Source organism: Dendropsophus ebraccatus, chromosome 3 (assembly GCF_027789765.1).
Source record: "Dendropsophus ebraccatus isolate aDenEbr1 chromosome 3, aDenEbr1.pat, whole genome shotgun sequence".
NCBI classification, from domain to species: Eukaryota; Metazoa; Chordata; class Amphibia; order Anura; family Hylidae; genus Dendropsophus; species Dendropsophus ebraccatus.
This window is the reverse complement of record NC_091456.1, coordinates 56,745,584-56,762,447: the sequence shown is the minus strand read 5'-3', so window position 1 is coordinate 56,762,447 and position 16,864 is coordinate 56,745,584. Positions and strand designations below refer to the sequence as shown.

At 47.0% G+C, this 16,864-nt stretch overlaps 1 protein-coding gene across 1 annotated transcript in view; it reads left to right on the top strand.

Moving 5' to 3' along the window:
* VPS13A (vacuolar protein sorting 13 homolog A) overlaps positions 1 to 16,864 on the top strand; it is a 153,830-nt gene that overhangs the window by 56,731 nt on the left and 80,235 nt on the right. Inside the window, exons 29-35 of the mRNA XM_069961812.1 lie at positions 527 to 701; positions 10,749 to 10,865; positions 11,579 to 11,682; positions 12,708 to 12,875; positions 12,966 to 13,273; positions 13,889 to 14,036; positions 15,754 to 15,898. Of these exons, the coding sequence (XP_069817913.1) occupies positions 527 to 701; positions 10,749 to 10,865; positions 11,579 to 11,682; positions 12,708 to 12,875; positions 12,966 to 13,273; positions 13,889 to 14,036; positions 15,754 to 15,898 (1,165 nt within the window). The remainder of the gene's footprint in view (positions 1 to 526; positions 702 to 10,748; positions 10,866 to 11,578; positions 11,683 to 12,707; positions 12,876 to 12,965; positions 13,274 to 13,888; positions 14,037 to 15,753; positions 15,899 to 16,864) is intronic.

Here is a 16,864-nt window from a genome sequence, read left to right as displayed (position 1 = left end):
GTTATATGTAATTGTATTAAGATTTGGTTGTTTTTAAATATATTTTTTAAGTGTTTTTTACATTGCTCTTATCATGTTATTAACACAATCATGGTAAATAAAAAATATTTTTGATAATGATTCAGAACTTATGCCCATAATTTTATCGTGTATCTATCCTTATGGTGGGTTTTTTCTGTGTATATGGTAGAGTGACACCTAGGGCTACAGTTTAGGGCTGTACCATAATTATACGGAAGGTGATTCAGTCTCTCTACGGTGAACCTTTTTTGTATATACCTTCTCCCTGGCGTACGCCTCGGGCATATGTTTCATAAATGTCCCCCAAAGTGTATTATGAGTGCACAAATGGCACCACTGCGAATAAGCGATGCGGAAACTGCTGGTGATTGGAAAACTGGGTGCCAGTGATGTAAAAGATGAAGATTTTTTTTTCTAAATGATAGTAACATCTTTGGGATTTGCTCTTGTTGCAGCATTTATGTATTATGTTACAAAGGATTATTTTGTATCTATTTTTTACTAGGTGAACTTTTCATCTCTGGATGTCTGTCTCCACACTGAGGCTCTTTTAAGTTCTATGAGCTTTGTGACCAATATCATGCCTCAGTCTGAAAACAAGGAACCTGAGCCACCGGTGCAGGAAGTAGATGAGGAAGAAGATGAAGAGGAAAAAAAGGGGAGTCCAAGAAAGAAACTAAGTAAGTCATGGATTAGAATGTAAATATGCAATTGCAACCAAGTTAAGAAAAAAATTGGCACCCTATAGAGATAAGCGAACCTCGAGCATGCTCAGGTTCATCCGAACTTGAATGCTCTGCATTTTATTACTGGTGGCTGCATCCAACTTCTTCAGCCACTGGTAATCAAATGGCACGCATTTGGGGTCAGGCATACCCGAGTGAGGTCAAGTTGCACTTATCTCTAGCACCCTCCAGTTCCTGTATTTTTTTTGTTGCTTTTTTAAGACAAAGAATGAAAGTTTATAATTTAAAGAGAACCAATCACGCCGAAATTGCCCACATTGATAAGGAAACGTGCTGGTACATCACCCAGCTCGCTTCCCAAACATCCCCCTGTACCCTCCTTTATCACCCCGCAATCTTACATTTGTGAAGTCCCGCGCTGTATGCTAATCAGCCCCAAGTAGTCACAGTGGGCTGAACTAGTCATGGTCCTGGGTGGCTCCAAGCGCTGTAATCACGCCCAAAGGGGCGTGATTCAAAGACCTGCGCTCCGCCAACGTCATCTCTGGCTTGCGTTCCACGTCGGCGGGGTTTGCGTTCCACGACAGCAGCGTGTCACGTCTTTCGCATGCCGTGCATGCGCAGTATGGCGAAAGAAGACACTGACGTACTGCGCGTGCGCAAAGTGCGGAAGGCGATGGCGCGCCGCCGCCGTGGAACGCAAGCCAGAGATGACGTTGGCGGAGCGCAGGTCTTTGAATGACGCCCCTCTGGGCGTGATTACAGCGCTGGAAGCCGCCTGGACCCGGATAACTACGCCCAGGACCATTGCTAGTTCAGCCCACCGTGACTACTTGGGGCTGATTAGCATACGGCGCTGAACTTCACAAATCTAAGATTGCAGGGTTATAAAGGAGGGGACGGAGGGTACAGGGGGATGTTTGGAAAGCGTGCTGGGGGATGTACCAGCATGTTTCCTTATCAATGGGGGCAATTTCGGCGTGATTGGTTCCCTTTAACAGTTCGGTATATAAGAAGTGGCAAACATGTACACAGTCAATGATGTATTCTTGGTGATTCTCTGACAACTAAAACAACTTGGTTTAGATAACTAAAAATTAGAAAATAAATATTTTATACTTATCAAACTTTCTTGTAGATCTACTGCAGTGGAAGGGTTAGGGCCTGTTCACACTGAGCAAAAGTGGTCGAATTTCAAGTGGAGCAGACACCGCTTAAAATTCTGCCTGTCCTATTGATTCTCTGGGATTTATCGCGCGCCTCTGCTTCCTGCCCAAAGCATTGACTACATTTTAGAGTCTATTACACTTATGAGAAACTTGCCTTCATTGTCACTGTCATTTCAAGAAACTTTTGACTCCTTGCTGCAGGAAAAAGGATCCTTAGATCTTTCTGTAGAAAGCTCCTGCAGCAATAAGGGAATCTCTCAACAAGTGCTTCTCACTACTTGTTCAAGCAGTTGATAGGGGTCTTAGTACCCTTTACTTTTTAATGATTTTGAGAATTGTATTTTTTTTTTAACTATTCTTCATGACAGTATAGTGTATCCACACATACACAGCTCTGCAGAGTTACACACACAGTTAAAGAGGATGTACCATCAGGTACACTCTCTTTAAAATTGCACATGAATCGAACAGCGTCGCGTCATGGAGGGGTGCGGGTTCCCTCCCCCTGGCGGCGGGCCAGCCCGCCTCTACTGCTTCACGCCCGGCCCAGTAACCATAAATAGGGCAGCGCCATACGCGGGAACTGGGCCGTGGTTCAATGTGTATTCCGATTCATGTGTAATTTTAAAGAGAGTGTACCTGATGGTGTACCATATACACACAGCTTTGCTGTATCTACACACACATCACTTCTATACCAGCATACACGCAAAGGGAGCAGCTCTTCATTCTGCCTAACTGAGAGGAGTACATAGACAAGATTTTAAGTCTGTGATGTCTTTATGCACTAATGGGAAATATGGACTGTCCGTGTCTTCACAGACAACTTTTAATGAGACTAAGTAGATTTAACCCTTAGACGACCCTGGACGTAGGGTTACGTCATGGAAGTCTGTCCCCAGACGACCCATGACGTAACCTTACGTCCTGGGTGTTTCTCCCGCTATGAAGCGTGCTCCGGAGCGGAGCGCGCTTCATAGCAGGTGGGGGCCGGCTGCAATCAGCAGCCGGGACCTCACCGGTAATGACACGCTGCAGCGATCGCGCTGCCGCGTGTCATTAACCCCTTAAACGCCGCGATCGCGGCGAGACCGCGGCGTTTAAGTGTAAGTGACAGGGGGAGTCCCCTGTCACTTACCGATCGGGACCCCCGCAGTGTGACTGCGGGGGTCCCGATCGTTGAAACGGACTGCCGGAGGTCTCTCACCTGCCTCCGTGCGGTCCGATCGGCGATCTGCTACACTGAGCCTGCACAGGCAGGCTCAATGAGCAGAGCGCCGATAACACTGATCAATGCTGTGCCTATGGCATAGCAATGATCAGTGTAAAAATCAAAGTAGTGAATGTAGAAGTCCCCCAAAGGGACTTCAAAAGTGTAAAAGAAAAAAGTTCAAATCACTATTACACTACCCCAAAGCCCCTCCCCCAATAAAAGTCTAAATCGCCCCCCTTTCCCATTATATAAATAAAACATATAAAAATAAATAAATAGATAAACATATAATATACCGTAGCGTGCGTAATTGTCCGATCTATTAAAATATAACAAGCGTCATTGTGATCGGTTAGCGGCGTACACGAAAAGAGGGGAAAAAGTGCGCAGATTACTGATTTTATGTTACATTATATGTTAAAAAAATCAATAAAAAGTGATCAAAACGTCCGATCTTCACAAATATGGTATTAATAAAAACTAGAGATCATGGCGGAAAAAATGACGCCCCATACAGCCCCGTAGGTGAAAAAATAAAACCGTTATAAGCGTCACAATAGGCCCATTTTATTAATATTTAATTGCCAAAAAAAAGGATTTCATTAAAAAATACATATATAAGATTAGAGAATCTGTGTAACCTGCATATGGTTGTGTTCGGACTGACCTATAGAATAATAGTGTCATGTCGCTGTTACCATATAGTGCATTACGTAGACACAGGAACCCCCCCAAACGTTACCATATTGCATTCTTATTTACGATTTCACCTATTTATATCTTCATAAATAATATATTTGGAATTCCATCATACATGTTATGGTAAAATTAATGACGCCATTACACAGTACAACTATTCCTGTAAAAACAAGCACTTACATGGCTTGTAGATAGAAAACTGACAGTGCTAGAGCTCTTAGAAGGGGAGGAGGGAAAAACGGAAACACTAAGATCAAAATTTGCGCGGTCCACTGGGTCATTTTGGGCCTGGTCCTCAAAGGGTTAAGCAGGTAATCCAATTAAAAGGAGGAGTTTTTACTCACCGTAAACACCGTAGTCTTCATTGGGGGACACAGACACCATGGGTATAGGCTGCTGCCACTAGGAGGCTGACACTAAGAAAAAACAAAGTAAGTCGGCTCCTCCCAGCAGGCTATACCCGCCCACTGGCACTGAGCTAATTCAGTAGTGAAAAAGCAGTAGGAGGAGCCAAATAAACAGAAAAAAACAGTCCACACTCAAAATCTGAAAACACAGGCCAACAGGCAACTATAAAAAAACAAACAACAGAGGGTGGGTGCTGTGTCCCCCAATGAAGACTACGAGAAAGAGTTTACGGTGAGTAAAAACTCCTCCTTTCTCGTGCGTCTTATTGGGGGACACAGACACCATGGGACGTCCAAAAGCAGTCCCTTGGGCGGGAAAGGACAGAGTAGAGCTAAGAAGAGGATGAAGCCACTGCCGCCTGCAAAACCTTGCGGCCCAGACTCGCATTAGCCGATGCAAAGGTGTCCACACGGTAGAACCTCGAAAAGGTGTGCAGCGAGGACCATGTGGCGGCCTTGCAGACTTGAAGAGCTTAGGCCCCATGACGGATAGCCCAGGAAGCCCCAACCGCACGAGTCGAGTGAGCTGCAATCCGGAACGGGGGCGACTTACCCTTACTCCGGTAAGCCTGAGCGATGGCGGAGCGGACCCAGCGGGCAAGGGTCGCCTTAGACGCCGCTGACCCCTTCCGAGGACCCTCAGGGATGACAAAGAGGGAGTCCGAATTCCGGAGAGACTTTGTCCGGGAGAGATAGATGCGCAGGGCGCGAACCACATCCAGATTGTGAAGAGCGCGCTCCCGCGGATGAGACTGGGCCGGGCACAAAGAAGGAAGAACAATATCTTCGTTGAGGTGGAAGGGGGAGACCACCTTGGGCTGAAAAGAAGTCCCGGGCCTAAGGACAGCCTTGTCCTGGTGCAAGACCAGCAGGGGAGGACGGCACGAAAGAGCGGCCAACTCCGAAATCCGCCGGATAGACGTGACCGCCACCAGGAAAACCACCTTAAAAGACAAGATGGCCAAAGGCACATCCCAGAGGGGCTCAAACGGTGGAGACTGCAGAGCATCCAGGACCAGGTTCAGATCCCACGGGGGAAATGGGTGTCGATAAGGAGGCGCGACATGCGCCACCCCCTGGAGAAAAGTCCTGAGCTGGGGGAGTGACGCCAAGGGCCTCTGGAAAAATATCGAAAGAGCGGAGACCTGGCCCTTAAGAGAGCTCAGGGATAAGCCGGAGTCCAGGCCTGCTTGGAGGAAGGCAAGGAGTCGCGCCAGAGAGAAGGAAAGTGGTGGCGCCGAACAGGCCTCACAATGACGGAGGTAGGCCCTCCAACAATGATAATAAATCTTCGCGGAAGTCTGCTTCCGGGCCCTAATCATGGTCCTGACGACCGCATCAGAGAAACCGCGTGATTTCAGAAGCCAGGTTTCAATAGCCACGCCGTCAAACGTAGCGTGGCTAAACGCGGGTGGCAGAGCGGTCCTTGAGTTAGAAGATCTGGCCGGTCTGGGAGACGCCAGGGAACGTCAGCGGCGAGGTTCACGAGATCCGTGTACCAGGCGCGCCGCGGCCAGTCTGGGGCCACGAGGATTACCGGAACTCCTTCCGACTTGATCTTCCTCACCACCCGCGGCAGGAGCGGGAGAGGAGGATAAATGTAAGGAAGGCTAAACTGGTGCTAGGGAATCACCAAGGCGTCCGAGGCCAGAGCCAGAGGGTCCCGCGTCCGGCAGACGAACCTCGGCAGTCGGTGGTTGAAGCGAGACGCCATCAGATACACATCCGGTGTCCCCCACCTGTGAAAGATCTGGGAGAACACCTCAGGATGCAGGGTCCACTCCCCTGGATCCACTCGTACATGACTCAGATAGTCGGCCATCCAATTGTCCACTCCCGGGATGTGAACAGCGGATAAGGCAAGCACGGTCTTCTCCGCCCAGGAGAGAATCAGCGCCACTTCCATCATGGTGACCTTGCAGCGGGTCCCGCCCTGATGATTCACATATGCCACAGCGGTGGCATTGTCCGTCTGTACTCGAACGGGGAGACCGTGGAGTTCTGACTGCCAGTGCAGAAGGGAGAGACGAATCGCCCGCAACTCGAGGATGTTGATGGGAAGGCAAGCTTCCCTGGGTGACCAGGTTCCCTGAACCGTCAGATCGTTCCAAACTCCTCCCCAGCCCAGCAGGCTGGCATCGGTGGTTACGATCTGCCAACGAATGGGAAGAAAAGAGCGACCCAGGGAGAGGCTCGGAGACCGCAGCCACCACTGAAAGTCTCGACGAAGGCGGGCAGGTAGGTTCACCCGCCGATTCAGGGAGGGGAGCGACCTGTCCCACCGAGACAGCAGGAAGAGTTGTAGAGGACAGGAATGAAACTGGGCAAAGGGTATTGCCTCCATAGACGCCACCATCTTCCTCAGTACCCTCATACAGTAACGTATGGAAACTGGGCGGGGACCGCAAAGAGCTCTGATGTCGGACTGAAGGGACTGCAATTTGTCTTCCGGAAAGAAAACACGGGCCTGCTGTGAATCCAAGCGCATTCCCAGAAAGACAATTGATTGGGACGGGATTAGGGAGGACTTTGGGTGGTTGAGCAGCCAACCGAAACGCGAGAGCGTGTCGAGGGTGATTTGGAGGCTCTCTAAATTCTGGTCCTCGGATGGGGCCTTGACGAGTATGTCGTCCAAGTAAGGGGTTACTGAGATCCCTCGAGCCCGAAGAAGAGCCATGACAGCTGCCATGGTCTTCGTGAAAACCCGCGGAGCCGAGGCCAGGCCGAACGGGAGAGCCACAAACTGATAGTGCTCTGCCCCTACTGCAAAGCGGAGGAAACGCAGATGGCGTGAAGGTGCGCGTCCTGAATATCCACCGACGAGAGAAACTCGCCCGGTTCCAGGGAGGCAATCACCGAACGCAAGGACTCCATCCGGAAATGAGACAGTCGGACATGACGATTTAGACGTTTGAGGTCCAAAATCGGACGTACCGAACCGTCCTTCTTCGGGACCACGAAAAGATTCGAATAGAACCCGTGAAAACGTTGAAGGGGTGGGACGGGAACAATCACTCCCTTGGAGAGAAGCGAAAGGATGGCCTTGTAAAAACCGGCCGCCAGGGCAGGGGACCTGGGGGGCCGAGACAGGAAGAAACGATCGCGAGGGATGGAAACAAACTCGATCTTGTAACCTTGTGAGATTACTTCTCGCACCCAAGCATCCTGAACGTGAGAAAGCCAAACCTCCTGAAACAACAGGAGGCGGCCGCCCACCCGAGGATAGCCAGGTGGCTGAAAACCTTCAAGAGGAGGTGGGCTTGGATGTGCCCTGCTTAAAGGGGGCGCGGGAGGCGGCGGGTCGCGCCTGCCAGGAAGAACGGTTCTTCGAGAATCCGGACCTCTTGTTCTGAGTGACCGCGGATCTCCCCGAGCGAGCTGGCGGAAGCGACCGAAACAAACGAAAGGAGCCTAGCTTGTGACGGGAATCCTGACGTTTTGGACGCTGCTGGGGAAGATTGGTACTCTTCCCCCCCGTAACGTCAGAAATAATGTCATCTAGCTGTTTACCGAAGAGACGCGAACCAGCAAACGGAAGACTAGTGAGAGACCGCTTGGAAGCGTTGTCGGCCTGCCATTCACGAAGCCACAAAGAACGGCGGATGGCTATAAGATTGGCCGACGCAAAGGCCGAACAGGCTGCAGTGTCCAGAGAAGCTGAGCAGAGGTACTGAGCCGCGTTCTGAATTTGTTGGGCGAGGTCAGCCAGGTCCTCGACTGACGCGCCAGAAAGAAGCCCGTCCCTCAGTTGTTTAGCCCACACCGAAACGGACTTAGACACCCATGTGGAAGCAAACGTGGGTAGGAGAGAGGAGCTGGAGGCCTCGAAGGCTGACCTAGCGAAGGACTCAGTGCGTCTGTCAGTGGGATCCTTGAGAGACGCCGCATTGTCCAGCGGAAGGGTAGTGACCTTGGTCAGGCGAGAAATCGGGGGATCCACCGAAGGCGGACCTGACCAGCGAGACACGAGGTCTTCAGGGAACGGATAAAGAACTGACAAGTGTTTGGTCTTTGAAAAACGCTTGTCTGGGGTCTTCCAAGATTTGGCAAACAAGTCATCAAATTCCTTGTGACTGGGGAAAAAACTACGGACACGGTGGGCGCTTTTATGAAAAAAGACCTCATCAGAGGGAGACGGATCTGGGGAATCCTTCAATTGGAAGGTATCGCGGACCGCGGCCACAAGGCTGTCCACCGTGGAAGTCATGGGGGAAGCATTCTCAGTGTCAGAGTTGGAAACCAACTCCGAGTCCGCCGGATCTCCAGGAGAACGGGACCGCCTGTCAGGAGATATATGAACAGGGGCCAGGTTGGTTCCAAGGGAGCCAGAGGAAGAGCGCGAAGAGGCATGACGGAGCCGCTTGCGGGAACGGCTCCTGCCGGGGCGGACAGGGGAGGCCGATGGGCGGGAGTGGGTAGGTGCGGAAGAAGCGGACAGGCGATCAAGAGCGGCCGCCACAGACTGAGACAACTGCGCCATCTGCGACACTGACTGGCAGAGGGAACGCGCCCAGGCCGGAGCAGTCTCCTCTGACTCCGGAGGGGGGTCCTGAGCAGGGGACAGAGACGAACTGGACTGCAAGGAACAAGCGGGGCAGAGAGGCTGAGAGTGGCCAGAAGCAGCTTTAGTGTTACAAGACGTACAGAAGTAGTAGGTAACAGAGGAAGGAGGAGGTTGCTGACGGCGTGTGGAATCAGACCTTGAGTCAGACATAATGAAAAATTAAGAGGGCAATTGAAATCTATATATAATATATAATGAAAAAAATCTTTCTAGTGTGCTCCTACAGGGCAGGCAGCTGCTGGAGGAAAAGGGTGTCACAACCAAGCAATACAAGCAGGCACCTAGTAGACTGTGAAGCAACCGAGCCTGCAGAGTAACAGAAGACACACAGAAGTCTGAGAATCAGAAACAAGGCAATAGGCGAAAAAACAGCATAGATAGTCCCAGAAAAGGAGCTTACCAACGATTCAGAGGAAACCAGGAAGAAGAAGGCACTGGCGACTGCAGGAACAAGGATGGGTCCGCAGGAGGAGATTGGGAGTCGTAGTCCCACTGCCGAGGCCTCTAGCGCTGAGGACACTGGAGCTGGATGCAGCGCTGGAGGGTCCGCACCGGAATCACGCCGCGCGCGGAGTGACGTCAGCCGCTGGCCCGCGCGGGAACAGGAGACCGCGCGTGGGAGATTTGAAGTACCCAGGAGGAGCTGGGATGGAGATGCCGCGTGCGCGAGATCTGGGGCCGCCCATCGAAAGTCGCGGGCCGCGCACCGGAAGTTGCGGGACGTGCGTGGTCCATAGAAAAAAGGGGGGCCCCTGGAAACGGGAGAACCGGCCTCCCGGTTCCAAATCCCCCGCAAGCGGGACACAGAGCTCCGGAGGGCGCGGGAAGACCCGGGAGCGCTGTGAGGAGGCGAGGGCAGTGAGGAGGGGGGAGACTGAGCCATCTGAGAGAGGCTGGGAGGCAGGAAAAACCCAGCCAAGCATGTTGCCCGGAATGGGCCGCGGGAGGGGGCCTAGGAACCACCGAGGGAACGGAGCCTAGGGAAGGGGAAGAGGGGGAGAGAGAGAGAGGAGACTAACTTACCCCCGATGTCTTCGGATCTTCGCCGGCACTGTGCCGCGCTGCCGCGCTCAACTATGGGAGGCTGGGCGGGCAGGGGCTGGCGGAGCAAGTCCGCATAAAGGAGTACAGACAGCTGGGCTGGTCTGTGTCCTGGGCGCTGGGTCCGGCCGGTGGCAACCTAGGGTAAACAGCCCCTTTCCATTTAGGTTCTGTGCCCTGGTTGCATAAAGGGGGGATCAGGGTGAGTCTTTAGTGACCCACCGTGCCCCAACCTGTTAAGAAGAAAAAACACAATTAATAATAACAAAAACCAAGCAGAAGCTGGTCTGGAGTAACCAGACCTGCGTCTGCCTCCTACTGACACTAAGCTAAAACTGAATTAGCTCAGTGCCAGTGGGCGGGTATAGCCTGCTGGGAGGGGCCGACTTACTTTGTTTTTTCTTAGTGTCAGCCTCCTAGTGGCAGCAGCCTATACCCATGGTGTCTGTGTCCCCCAATAAGACGCACGAGAAATGCCTTTTTTAAATGGATGAAATTAAAGAGGTTATCCAGAATTGAATAAACATAGCAGCTTTAGCCTCAGGTTGTGTGTGGTTTTGCAGCTCAGTTCTATTGAAGTGAATGGGGCCAAATTGAAGTACCTGTAGTACCACGACTTGAGGACATGTGTGTTGCTGTTTTTATAAGAAATCAATTTTTTTACAATTCTGAATAACCCCTTTAAAGTTTAAATTTAAACCAAATGTATATGCGAAACTGACAGCACATATATGCATGTATCCATGCTGTTCTAGTTTCTATGTAAAATTACATACATACCTTTGGCGATGCTCTGTTATTTGGCTTCCTTGTGTAAGAAGCATCTTTATTCTAGGCTATGCATATCTGTGATGTCAGTTTCCCTTTAATCTATGTTAATTTTATTATATGGCGTATTTAGATACACAGTACTGTACTATAATACTTTATTATTTGTATCTATTTCAGCACTGAAGAAATCAAAATATGATGATGTCATAGGCTTACATGTATGTGCAGAGTTGTCCTGTCTTCGTGTCTTCATACGAGAACAGAAATGTAAAATTTCAGAAATAAGTATTGAAGGTAAATGCATTTTACTCCAATTGCAAAACTGCTGACCAGTTCTGTCTAAAAGATAGCTGTTCCTTTTTGCAAGTGATACAATGGCAGTGCAAGTACAGGTTGACAATGTTGCAGTTTGCTAAAGACCATCTAACAAAATTGATAAACCACATATAGTTATGCCTACAGTGAGCACATCTAAACTCATGCTTGCCATTCATTGATTCATTCATCTGATTCATCTCATTCATCTGATTCCCAAGATTTTGCTGAAGAGACAATTTATTAAAAATAATTTCTTACTTATCGTGTAGTACGGGGTCTGAACGGGCACATTTGGGCCAGCAGTGCTGACGTCACCAGAGTGCTGCTGGTCTGAACTGCCCATCAAATTAGAATGTCCCACGCAAACCAGTACTTGACAACAGGAAATAGCGCTGATCAGCGGGGACATGAGCAAATGTGGAAACTCCTTTAATCCTGCAGAATGCATGCTAAGTTTCTATGAGTAAGAGAATTCTCTAAGTGTCTAGTAGTTGCTGAATTTTCCCCTGTGGAAATCTCATTCCTGTTTGGCTGATAATCTGATAATGATCCTATAGTTATAAGAATTGCTGTGTTTGTGTTTTACTGGATATGCTAATTTTCTCTTTCTACTGGTGCTAGTTGTCTGCCCAATGATGAATTTGACATAATGCATTTCTTAAGTGTTTTGCACACATTTTTCATTGTAGGACTGGATTCACAAGTGGTAATGAAGAAAACATCAACAGAAGTGCTGGCAAAATTGAAAAACATTGTTATCCTAGATTCTGATTGTGATGCCAAATATAAAAAGGTGAAATTTGAATGTGTGTATGTATGTATGTATGTATATATATATGTATATATAATATATATATATGTTACAATCATTGGGGGGGGGGGGGTCGCTTGCCGTCAGAGTTTGCCATCTTCAGTATTTGACAATTTTGAATTTGTGACAGTAACGGGGTCATGGGTGCCCAAGGTTGTTCATGCATGTGGGGAGTGAAGGTTATTCAGTCTGGCAACACACAGTACATAAACACTTGCTGCGCATGTTGACTTAAAAATAATTCAGTAATTCTTTGAGGGACATGAAAAAGAGTTCAAGGTGTTTATTTGGCTAATCAAGCATTTGTGGGATGTGTTTGAACAAAAAAGTCAGATCCATTGAGGCCTCACCTTGAAAATGATAGAACCCTTTAAAGTCAACCCATCAGCACGAATGTGCTTATATGGTTCCCAGCAGCACATTATAAATCTACTGTGCAGCTCGCAGGGTATACCAGCCACGGCTGCAGCAGTAGCTTTACAAAGGGGGGGGGGGGATGATATTACGCCACACGAGGCCTAGAGAGGGGTGGCCACTAGTCACCTGGGTTGGGAGAGATAATTGACAGGCAGAGAGACCTATTAGTGGCCTCTGCCTGTCAATCATCCCCACACTGACAGGCACTGGCAGAGCTTTGACTAGTCACGGACGGCTCCCTGCCCACATGACTAGTTGCCGTCCCTCTCCCGGCCTCTCTCTCGCCAGAATAAAACATCTTTTTCCCCTTTGTATAGTTACTGCTGCAGCCGCGGCTGGTGTGCTCCATGAGCTGTACAGTAGATCTAAACTGTGCAGCTGGGAACCATATCAACACAACGTACTGATAGGTTCTCTTTTAAGGTCTTTGCGGATCATGTTCATGCCAGATACCAATATTTGGTGACAATATTTGGTGATTTTACAGTTATGGATGATGGATCTCTCTCTCTCTCTCTCTCTCTCTCTCTCTCGTGTATATACGGTATATATATATATTAGCACTATATAATTTATTTCTTCTCTCTTAGGCTGTGTACATTACTGGAAAAGAAGTCTTCAGCTTTAAGATGGTCTCTTATGTTGGTGCTACTGAAGGGGCTGCTTACAATGACATGAATATAGTGGATAGCACAATCACGCTGACAGTCGGGTGCATACAAGTCATCTTTGTCAACAAATTTGTTTCAGCTCTTTTGGTAAAATACTTTCGCCTTTCTTTTTAAATTACTCTACATAAGTGATTGTACATTAGTATTATTAAACCAGTGTCTTATCACTTCTTGTAGGCCTTTGTAAATAACTTCCAGACAGCTAAGGAAGCCTTAACGGAAGCTACAGTACATGCTGCAGAAAAAGCTGCTAGTGGTGTAAAAGAGTTGGCCCAGCACAGTTTCCGACTGGCCTTGGACATTAACATTAAAGCTCCCGTGGTGATTATGCCCCAGTCCTCTACATCCTCCAATGTACTGGTTGCAGATTTAGGTCACATCAACATAAAGAACCATTTTTCTATAGTACCTCCAAAAATTCGCAGTAGTCTTCCACCTGTGGTTGACTGCATGATGGTGAAACTGAGTGATCTCACGTTATACAGGTTGGTAGCTACATGTAAACTGTATAGTAAAACTTACTGTTTTGAAAAATTATTTACAACTAAGGGCTAATTTACACTATCTGTGCCGCGATCTGGATGAGGATCATGGCACGGATCCCCTAGCTAGAGCCCCACCACTGCCTGGCACGGATCCCCCCCACCCGACCGCAGAGATGGCAGAAGAGCATGATGTGCTCTCCTGATATGCTGCCAGGAGAATAGGGGAGTAGTAGATGCACATCATGCTCTCCTGTCATCTCTGCAGCGGGTGGGGGTCTGTGCCGCGATCCACATTAGGTCCTACTTTTTCGCAGTTCAAGTCGCGGCATGGATCATGTGAATGGGCCCTAAAATTGTCCGTGGTTGCGGATCCGCGGGACACTGATCATCAGTGGTACATATATGTGCCAGCCTGCAGCTGGGGGAGAAATAAAAAAAAGCGGAATACTTCTTTAACCTCAGTTCAGTCTAGTAGGCCGTGAGCTGCACCTCACCTGTTTTTCTTATCATTCACAAATATATTTGTATGGACATTTATAGAACAGTAAAGCTAAAATTAAGTGATTTTTGCCCTATAAACCGCAAGTTTTTCTTTTTATGTTTATTCTTTCTTAGAACTCTGTTTGAAAATGGATCCCTGAGATCAGAGATAGAATTGCTCCAGCCACTAAACCTGGACATCACAATTGAGCGTAATTTGGCAGCAGCCTGGTACAGTGATATTCCAGATATTAAGATCATTGGACATCTCAGGCCAATGAATGTAAGTTTCAATGGCATCAGTGCTACTGCAAAGGGAATTATAGCCTTACATTTTTTAAATTGCAGATAAGCCACTCATATCTTTGCTCTGAAGTTTACTACTTGCTTTTTCTTAATATTAATGCTCCTAAAGGGAATGTGTAATCAGAAAATGACATACCTTTTAAGTAGCATTTTTAAGGGTTTTTTTAAGAATCTTTGGTGATTTTTTTATTGTAATTTTCAGTTTTAATGACACCTATGAGCTTTGTATAAATCCCCCGAAAACAAAGTTTGTAAATGCCCTGCACCATGTGCAAATTACCCTCAGCTGATCATGTGGGCATTCCTCAGCGACAAACTGGTCACAGATGGCACGCTCGAGTTGCCTGTAATTACGCTGCTTTGGCTTAGGCTGTGCTCAGGAATGGCCCCTCTGTGACGTGCAGCAGGCTCCTGCATTGAGAATTACACCCAGCTTCAAGATGTTATATGAAAAAGTGGCCGGTGAGAAGATTGTGATTTAGTATATGAAGCATCTTGTGTCTGTCACCTTTTTTAATGGTATCTAAAATACAGGTTGACATAGCTCTCTATTAAAGGGGATGTCTACTATAGAAAGCTTTATTAGGAAAATATTTAGTAATAGGGGGAGGTCCCCTCTTCAGGATCAGTGTTCAGTGTATTGCCCTTAGTAGAGTGGTCACAAAGAGCATCTCTCACTCTGGAGGATCTGAACTACCATACATTACACAGACAGCCTATTGATATTGATAAGCCAGGCTATACCACAGATTACAAATCTTCCATCCAGGCCACTGCTTTACTGCTTTCAGAGTAGAGCAGTGGTTGGCAACAAGAAAGGGAAGGAAAATAGCAAGGATGTCGGGAGAAGGAAGCTTAAAGTGTACCTGTTGTTTAATTTTTTTTTTTGCAGAAATCAATAGTACAGGCGATTTTAAGAAACTTTGTAATTGGGTTTATTAGCCTGTCTTCATGATTGTCTATGGAGAGGGAAAGGCTGGAGGGAGATGAGGCACCAAAACACCAAAACAGGACAACAATGAGTTAATTTAAAGCTACATCAACCAGGCTATCTCCTCTGAAGTCAGCACTGATCTCTATGACCTCTGAATAGAGGCCTTTGTTCTCTGCTCTCTGCCACCGACTAATCTCCCTCCCCCTCCTCTCTCCATAGAACAAACAGGGGCACGTCTGATGCAACAAGACATGATTTCCTGATAATGAGCAGTGAATGGAAGAGAGGAGGGAGGGGGGGACCTGGAAAAATGCTTTTTGAATGCAGATAATGGCATTTTTGCATAAAAACCTCAATTACTAAGTTTCCTAAAATAGTCTGTACTAACGACAGTGACACCTTAAAGTTTGCTTAAATTAATGTATTTTTAAAAATAGCTAACTTTATTTGACCTACAAGTTTACCTATGTTAGATAGGAATACCCATTTAAAAGACTTTTTAACCTTATTGGCAATGGGACCCATCAATCAAGTATGGCTTATTATATGCTGTGACCTGCCTTAACTATACATAACAGTAACATGTTTATGAGTTATGTAATACTGTATTGATTAAAAACTCAGTGTTGTTTTGTATAATGTATTATATCTGAAAAAAAGAGAGAGAAAATGAGTGAAATGTGAAAACCATTCACACATGGCATGATATACAGACAATACCTTTATTGCAAATGTGACAAATGTTCTGCATTCTGTTCAGCTTATTCTAGGGCAGGAAGATTTGACGATCATTCTAAGGACATTGAATGAAAACCTTGGAGAAACATCAGAGAAGTCTGATCCTGAGAAAAATAAAAGTGAAACTTCAAGCACTGGTGCAAACAGCCCATCTCACATTCCTTCAGGTAACTTAAGGGTGAAACCTGCAAGACATTAGATGGCCCCCACCTCGCTGTAAACAAGCGCTAATTGTCTCGGTAACCATTCAGGGAGTGGTGCATAATGATCACTTATTAACTTATCAGCCTACACCTCCTATTACACAGGTAGATATGTGACTGACAAGCAATATTTTTTGGTGGGTCTAAACAACCTTATATTGGCTGATTGCTGATCCTAATACGCAGAGTTACATCGGCCTATGCCCTGTTCATTGGGGCTCTAGTACTTTTTATGTTTTTGTTTATAATAAAGACCATAAATGGCTTATTTATCTCTTTGTATAAAATTGTTATTGCAAAAAGTAAAAGGAATCCTGTATAGGAAAAAGGTAAAAGGAATCTGTATAGTCCGGAGGAAAGAAGGGAAAGGGGGGACATGATTGAAACCTTAAGTATGTTAAGGGACTAAATAAGGTTCAAGAGGGGAGTGTTTTTAGTAAAAAAAAAAAACTCAGCTCAAGAACAGGAGGACAAAGTGAGAGGTTGGTTGGGGGAAAGATCAGAAGCAATGTGAGAAAATATTATTTTACTGAAAGAGTAGTAGATACCCGGAACAAACTTCCAGCAGAGGTGGTTGGTAAATCTACAATAACAGAATTTAAACACGCCTGGGATAAACATACATCTATCCTAAGATTATAAGAAACAAAATACTAATAGGGCAGACTAGATGGACCCAGTGGTCTTTTTCTGCCGACAATCTTCTATGTTTCTATGTTTCCTATGAAAAGTTTAGTATTTTGATCCTCCAGCTGAATTATTATAGTCGGCACTCTGTTCAGTTTTCAGGATAACTATGAAGATAGATAAACCAACCACTTTTGCTTGAGCCCCAGCTTATCTCATCCGTTGCATCTAACAGCTACAAAAAATTTGTATCTGCTGTAAACCAGACATGGCCATGGATCATACTTCATACTTCATTACTAT